General features: G+C 32.7%; 1 protein-coding gene across 1 annotated transcript; it reads left to right on the top strand.

The window, feature by feature from the left end:
• Positions 1–3,211: 3,211 nt before the first annotated feature.
• Positions 3,212–7,823, top strand: LOC125849140 (uncharacterized). The gene is made up of 5 exons (XM_049529162.1): positions 3,212–3,410; positions 3,822–3,927; positions 7,087–7,158; positions 7,233–7,438; positions 7,555–7,823. Exons 1-5 carry the CDS (start codon positions 3,301–3,303, stop codon positions 7,646–7,648), a joined length of 588 nt encoding a protein of 195 aa, XP_049385119.1. The 5' UTR covers positions 3,212–3,300; the 3' UTR covers positions 7,649–7,823.
• The last annotated feature ends 794 nt before the right edge of the window (positions 7,824–8,617 follow it).

The raw sequence follows: 8,617 nt of genomic DNA, 5'->3' as shown, positions 1-8,617 counted from the left end.
GTATTATGGGATGTCATTCATACATTGCACAAGTATAACTTAGAGTTACCTAAGAGATGGTTCTAATGTGTTAAAATGAGTTATTTGATGATCATGCTTGTGACTTATGTTTTTATACTAAAAGTGCATGATGATTCTCAAACTCAATAAATGCATGCTTTTCAACTAAAATGTCCTTTTTAGCATGATTTTTGCATGGTTATCATACTTAGTGCAATTTTTTATACTAACCCATATTTTCTACATTTTTTCCAAAGTGTAGGGATTGACACTCAATTTGATTCCCCCTGTGGCTAAGAGCTTGGAATTGATCATTCTCCTTACTAGTTGGTGAGTCCTCAAGATTCAAGGGCTTATGAGTCTTTAGTAGTTTCTTTCATGTCATTTTATGTTTCGGATTATGTTAAAGGATTGTGACCCTATTGTTGATTCAAAGATTGTATTAGATGGCCAAATGAGACAAGTTAGACTTCCCCTTGCTTTTATAAAGTTTTCGATTATATGGATAAAAGGTTTAAATTTTGCATCATTTTTTTTATCTTATGTTATGAATGCTAAAGGCTTGTATGAGATCCCTTCAGGGTCAAGTACCCCGTGTCACACCTAGGAGGTACTCCTAGGTCATGACAAACTTGGTATCAGAACACAAGATTTAGAATGATTCTAGGATGATGTCTCATATGCTACATCTAGTAGAGTCTTGTTCATAGTGTGAAGCGCGCCACATTTATGAATGGAGGCTATAAGATGTTAGGAAACTACACTTCTTTCACTACTCTTAAGTCGTGCCATAGATTTTAGCTCTATAAAGTCCCTTTCCTAACCCTTCTCTTGTGTCTTCAGGAAATGAATACACGAAGGGCTAACACAAGAAAAATGGAGGGTAAAAATGTCAATGAAGAAGCTCTTCAAGAGAATCAAGATCCTCAAGTGAATCAATCTCCTCAAGCTAATCAAGCTCCGGTTAATCCTCTGGCTACGTCGGATGTGAAAGTTAGGTCGACTCTTCTAATGTTGTCTCAAGCCGTAACAACTCAAACCCAAGCTAGACAGCCCAAGCCAATTGGGATGTTAGGGCACATGTGTCACGACCCAGGGGTACCCCCTAGACGTAAGGGGTTGCATACAAGCCCTAGCATATCCTGAACATAAGATAATAGAAAATACGAGAAAATTTAAAACTTATTTAAGACCATACAATCGAAAACATTTTCTGAAGCAAACAGAAGTCTTTACTAAATCTTTGTCTCAAACCATCTAACATAATACTTGAATAAAACTCTTGGGTCATAGCCCATACAAAGTCTAAAACATAAAGAAATGACATAAATAAATATAATGGGTTTGTCCTCAAAGCTATGAGGACTCACCAATTCTTCAACTCTTCTTGATCCTTTAAAACCTAGCCTTTAAAGCAACTCAATCTCCTCAACCCTACATTTGATTAGAATGTAGTCAAAATCCGTTAGTACAAAATGTACCAAGTATGAAACCTAGCACAACATCATAAGAGCATCTCAAAATGGTTAGTCAACATAAGACATAAGCATAATAGATAATAACATATTCATAGCATAATCATCATAGTCACATCATGGTCTCCAACATAAGCATCATATAAACATAAGTCAACATTATCAAATGTGTCTTGTCATGAAGGTAAATAACTTTTGTCCTTGTTTAACAACTGCTCTGAAGTTACTTCATAATCTCTTAAAATTGTCATGATCTGTATTATTGCCAAACTCGAATAAAATTATATCATTTACATAAGATAGATGATTAGTTATGGGGTTCCATCAGTGGAGGCCAAATCCTTTTATGTCCTCCTTTTCATTGAGATTATTTAAGTTTTTAGTAACTTTAATAACTATGACAAAGAAGTTAGGTGAGAAAGGGTCTCCTTACTTATGTCCCCTTATAAAATGAAAGAAACCATGTAGTTGATCATTGATCAACATTGAATATCTGTTAGCTCACACCTATCTCTATACATGTCAATGATAACTTCTAAGAAAAACCCAAATTTCCTTGATACTATTGTTAAAAACATCCAGTGAACCTGTCATATGCCTTACCTATATTAAATTTCACTACTACATTGATATTCTTATTTCTTAAATGAAAATGAATAATCATAATTATCTCATCTGCTAGTAGATCCTTTTCAATAATACTTATCCTTGTCACAAAATCTAACTAAATTGGAGAGACAATAATACGCAAAATCTCTATTATCCTCTTATTCAACATTCTTGATACCAACTTATTAGTGAAATTGCTTAAATCAACAGTCCTGAGCTCTTAGGTCTTTGAATTCTTGAACATTCTTCTTATTAGCGATCAGACAAGGTTGGTATGAGTGATGTATTTTGATAGGTTTTGTCCAGAAGGATATAATGTATCACAATGTATCTCATGTAGTTGGTACATTTGAAAATAAAAACTGTGAAAGAGAACGCCATAACTATTTATACCTTATATTTCATTATATCAATTTCTCAAATTCTTGAGTCAGATTCTATTAATCTAACTTTATATTTATTTTTCATTAAAATTTGTAGTGTTTACATTCTTATTTCATAAGATTTGCATACATTCTATCATCTCCAAATTTCACTTATAAGATTACATTAAATATATTATTGTTATTCAGTTTCAATAAATTCATTACACAAAATGAATTAAAAGCTCGTCCTATGATATTGTATTGTTGCTTTAAACACAATGTTAGTTTGAATTTTATTTTATTATATTGTTTAAATGCATCGTCAGATAACAATGAAAAATTTCATTTTATATAACGAGCGATTCGGTGTGATGAAGTCATAACCTTACTATTTTTTCTCGTTATTCATTTATTATTTAATATAATAATTCTATTACATACTGTACCCTACATTTTCCTAATAGCTCTACCCCTTATTATTCTATTTTTCTTATAGATTTTATCATTAAAAATTATTTAGATGTGAGATCATGTAACAACGAAGAATAATATAATCTAAGTAAATAATATAATACAATACAATATAATAAAATATGATATATTACGAAATAATACTTAACGTTTATTCACACAGATGCAGCAATCCCATTTTATTTTTAATAAAAAAAATAGTTTGCAATGCGTCATTGGAATTGAAAAGAATATTTGGTAGTATTCGGGAAGGTTGTAGAAAGGGTTCTTTCTAATGTTCAAAAATAAAAAAAAAAATAAAAAAAAAGGTAGAGTGTGCGTTTCTTCTTCAAAAGACGAGAGTTGTGATTGTGTGTACAATTGACTTGTGAAACGCAAAGATGGCGGTGAATCCTCAACTATTTCCGAATGGGATGCCGGTGCCTTTCCTCAATGAACTCTTCGTCTTGGCCAGAGATGGCGTCGACTTTGAGGTCGACAAGATCCCCGGGTAACCCCTTCTCATTTTATTTTTTATTTTTTATTGATTGTGAGTATATCTCATCTCACTTGAAGGAAGGAAGGGGCTGAGGGATGTTGTGAGACCTGATGTTTTGGATGAGTATACCCCTTTTTATATCTTCTTTGGATACACAGTTTTAGCTGTAGCCCGAAATAGGTTATTGTTGTTCGTTTCTCATGTATTGTTGTTCTACCACCATTTTTTGGAAAATAAACAATACCATAAATCCATTTGTCATGCTTTACTACTATGTACATCCTTTGTTAATCAGTGGAGAATTTGGTGGGTGTTGTAGAATCAGCATCAACACACACCTAGTGCATCACCTTCTCTCTTCTTTTTGTATTTCCTCTCCTTCCTTGCTTTTATGTTTCTCTTAATTTTACTATTTGCTGGCAGAGTAGGAGCAGTAAAAGCAAAGGGAACACTCTATTTATCCAACATTCGGATGGTCTTTGTTTCAATTAAGCCTGTCGAAAACTTCATTGCATTTGACATGCCCCTGGTATGTATCAACCATTGGTGTTTAGTTGTAAGTAGCATATGCTTTACAATTCTGATTCGTCCTGTTTGCCATTTATTCATCATTGTTTTAGATTACTTCATAGTACAAAGGTTGAGACAAATGAATTTGGTTCTTATCAAATAGGCAAATGGCTTTGGTTAGTAGAGAACATTTGTCCTCTTTTGTTGTTATCTTGAACATGTTGTCAAGAATTTGGGTGAAGCTGCTTTTGCACTACAGATCTTCTTTATTATCTTGTTTTCTTTGTGAATTGTTAATTTGCTAATCAACCTATGTTACTTGGACCTCCAAAAATGCACCTGCACCTGTGTTATGTCTTCCAGAATTGCACCACTTTTTGAGGATCCGACACACTAGCATATTTGAAGAGCCCGAGCAACATAGAACTCAACAATTTGTGGGTTGGGTTAGGAGGTATGAAATAGGAAATGAATGGCGTGACAATGATTGCTCATGAATGATGTTAATATGTCTTAATAAACCAAGAAATTAAAAGACGCTATCTGGACACTTATGTAGTTGTAGGTGCCAGGTGTGTCAACTGTCAACCATCAAATAGCTTTTTACAATGAATGAATAAGATATCCTGGTGAAAAATTGCTTTAGTGCTATCTAGAAGCACTATTCTTCATTTCTTCCACTAATGATTTACATGTGAAAAGCAAAAAGCTCAAAGTATTTTCCCGAAAAAGATACTGAACATTTTAATTTTTTTATTGTTTATTTGTTGTAGCTTGATTCATTTTGATGTCTACAAAATACCTCAATAAGAGATATGAATGGTTATATGTGATACTCCCTCCATTCCAATTAATGTATTGGTGATGGGGCACAATGTTCAAGGAAGAAAGGAGGAAGATGTTGGAACTTGTGATCTAAAATAAGCAATAGATATTTGTATGATTATAAATCATTTCATTAAGAGTAAAATAAACATTTTAAATTGTTATTAAATATAAAAAGACCATTCTCTTTGGGACAGACTAAAAAGAAAAGAGTGACACATAGGGACAATTTACCCAATTTTGATTCTGGGTGAATCCTGCTGATCAAGAAAATGAGGAATTATCACCAATTAGCTAAGCCTATGCCTAAGCCAAATACTTTACAAAAAGAAGTGGACTAAAACTGAAGAAAGAGAATCTAATCTTAGAAGCACCCAAGGGTGTGGCCTAGTTGTTAATGAAATTGGTGGAGACATGAGGTCACTAGTTCTAATCACAGTAGCAACAAAACACTAGATGATTTCTTTTCATTTGTTGTAGCCTTGGTGGGAGGTATCTAATCTAATCTAAGGAAGCAAATTAAGTTGATCAATGGCTAACAAGTAAAGGAATCCAAGGGATTTCAAAGCCTAGGATTTTAATTAACTCAAGTCTAATCCAATGCATTATGTAAACCTCACCAATTAATCCCAAGTCAATTTAAATACCCTTGAAAACCAATTACCCAGTTACCGCAACTACTCAATCCTTGATTACCCAATAGCTGTTCTCTTCATCAATCGTGAACCCAACTTAGTTGATTATTTCTAATCTAACCAAGTTGCACTAAGCATATTTTAACTTTTGGCTACAAGAGTGAAGGATTAGCCCTAACCTCAATAGTGGACTAGGATTAGTTGACCCTCAATTAACCCAGAGTCTTGTCAATTAATCCATGTCCAAACCTAACTCCTTTCCCCAAGGTGAATTATCTTACTAGGATATGTCATAGGGTTGATCACTCTCTTTAGAAAAAGGGAAAGCTACAAAGTACAAGTGTAATCAAACAGGCAAAAGGCCCATTCATAAATAGCAAGATAATATTCAATACAGAAGTCCAAGAAGTAAATCAAAAACTGTCAGTGAAAATTATGCGTAAAATCATGTAAATCTGAAACTACATCAACTAAACCAAATATTTGATTACAACACTAGGAATTAAAGAAAACTAGTAAATTTCATTCTTACATTTAGAAATACTTAAACAAAAGCATCCAATCTTCAATCGCATGGTGTTTGGTTGTTGAATCCTTGCTATCTAAGCTTAAAATTTAGCCAAAGATGACTAAAGTTACAACACATTGTTTTATTTATACCATAACAACTTAATAATACTTGATGAAAGTGGGTATATGGTGCCTGCCTTTTGCGTTTGATTTTCGCTAATAGCGAAATCTTGTTCAAATTTGCATTTTTCTGAATTTTCGATTGAGCATCGCTTTTAGCGATTCAGCTTATGCCAATGGCGTTCCAGAACCACTTAGCTTCACCAGCGGTGATTCTGAACTTAAGAATGGAAGTTGGCCAAATTTTTGCTGCTCAATGGACCATATCACTTTTAGTGGTTTAGAATGGTGATTAGAAATTTCCTTAGCTTTTAGCACTTCTCTTATTACGTAAAAACCTGCACATTTGTGGCTCTTCTTGATCAATTTCTTCATTATTTCCATCTTCTCAACTCCAAATAAATTGCAACCTGAAATCATGCAACTTATATAAGAATCTAGACATATTTATTTACTTAGATGAAAAAACTCACTTAAAGATGCAAATAAGTTGTTCAATTCCAACTTATTGATTTCTGTCTATTAAGGTTATATGAGGTTACTGGTGTTCTCTCTGCACTTCACCATTAATTGGCTATACTTCTGTTATGGTTCATGACTACTTTTCCCAATTAATTTGCGGATGGTTGGTTGGTTGTTGCATCACAAGCATCTTTTGTCAATGACGAGAATGTAATTTTACATTGGGGCATCTTGTGGGTTCGTGAATTATATTTTTCTTATGTCAGGAAGTTCTAGTCCTTTCTCTTTGGTTCTATTCATTAGAATTTTCAACTTAGTCTTGCTTCTCATGTGGGGTCTATCACTGTTGTTACTTGTCTGCTATACAAACTAAATTTTGTTACATCTTGCTGTCTTGAGGAATCTCTTCTTTTTTAAAAAAATAAAATAATTGTGCCTGTCCATGTTGGATGGGTCTACATCCATGTATTCCTTGTTTGGAAAATTGATAAACTCTTTCCTGCTGTAGTTTTTGTGTTGTCATATGATTTTAGTTTTGAAGTAATGAAACATTTGATATACTGAACTCCGAAAAGAAAAAATTATATGAAATTTGAAGTGCGACTTAAATTTTCGTTATTTTGCAGCTTTTTGTCCATGGCGAAAAATTCAACCAACCAATATTTTTCTGTAATAATATATCCGGACATGTGGATCCAGTAAGTTGAATACATTGATTTGCTTATTCATGTACTATTTGCCTCCCCCGACTGATTCTGCCCTACAATTACAGGTTATACCAGAAAATGAAAACAGGGCCTTGTACTCCACTCACTCATTCAAGATTTTGTTCAAAGAAGGTGGTTGTGGAACTTTTATTCCTCTATTTTTCAATTTAATTGCCTCAGTGAGACGATACCACCAACAGTCGAGGGAAGAAGCTAGAGTAGATCCTCTTCAAGCAGCACAAACTCCCGTGGATGAGATGATGAGACATGCGTATGTCACTTTATTTTTCCCCATTCAAAATAGACATCAGTACTAACAATTTTCTCAATAAACTGCTTAGTTATACATATGTTGTGATCTCTTTGATGATTTGTTATGTCTTGCAGTTATGTGGATCCTAATGATCCAACAAGAATTTTCTTGCAGCAGCCTAGTACAGAATCTCAACTCAGGCGTCGAACATACCAGTCAACCAGCTGAAAATCTATCTAGTTTTCTTGTTTCCAGTTGATTGTTATTTCGACATGTGCAGATTCTCGTCTCTCTTTCCAACAAAGTGACCAACTATGTGTGTATGATGTCTATACTTGTATTCCTAGATGTTTGAAGGGATTAAAGACCACTTTACGTGTGTACAACTACCCAGTATTATTTATTTTGGTCCTGATTGGCTTTATATTTTCCCTTAAAAAAATATTACTTCTTCTATCTTTTGTATGACACTAGGTATAATGCTTGAGAAAAGAGAATAGATATTTGTGGTTTAATATAACTCTTTACATATTTATGTGGTCATAAATCTTTTTTAGAATAAAAGGCGAACAAGTATAGTTAAGTTGTTTGAAAGATCAAAAAGGAAAATATTAGTAAGGGGTTAAATATTGATTATACTTCAATAATTCAAGTTTGATTATTTATACTTCACAGAGTTATTGGTCTTTTGAAACGTGTGGTACGTTTAACGCGAACAGCAATGCATTCATCATATGTTTGAGACATGAACAAATTTTACAAGTTTAGAAATTGTTATGGTGCAACAAAAAAAAAATTGTTATAAAGAAATAAGATATTTTTACTAAATAAAGTAAAGATAATGAATTATCGAATTTACCACATATTATATAATTATAGTGCAACATTAACATTTTTAAAATATTTCAAGTTGTTAATTATTGTGATTTATAGTACTTTTTACATATATTTTGAATAGTATTTATTATTCCCTATGTTACAATTTATGTGGATACAATCCAAGAATCGATCAAATTTTATATGGTTAAAATGTATTTCAAGTTGTTATTTATTGTGATTTGTAGTGCTTTTTACGTCACTTTCAAATAATTATGTTATTATTTTTTCTCAAATTATGTGACTCCGTTAGTATTTTAAGAGTCAATCAATTTTTTTATCTTTTAAATTTAAATATTTTAAGTTATTAATTATCGTGAT

The sequence above is a fragment of the Solanum stenotomum genome, chromosome 12, assembly GCF_019186545.1.
Source record: "Solanum stenotomum isolate F172 chromosome 12, ASM1918654v1, whole genome shotgun sequence".
NCBI lineage: Eukaryota > Viridiplantae > Streptophyta > Magnoliopsida > Solanales > Solanaceae > Solanum > Solanum stenotomum.
This window is presented reverse-complemented; position numbering and strand designations above follow the sequence as displayed.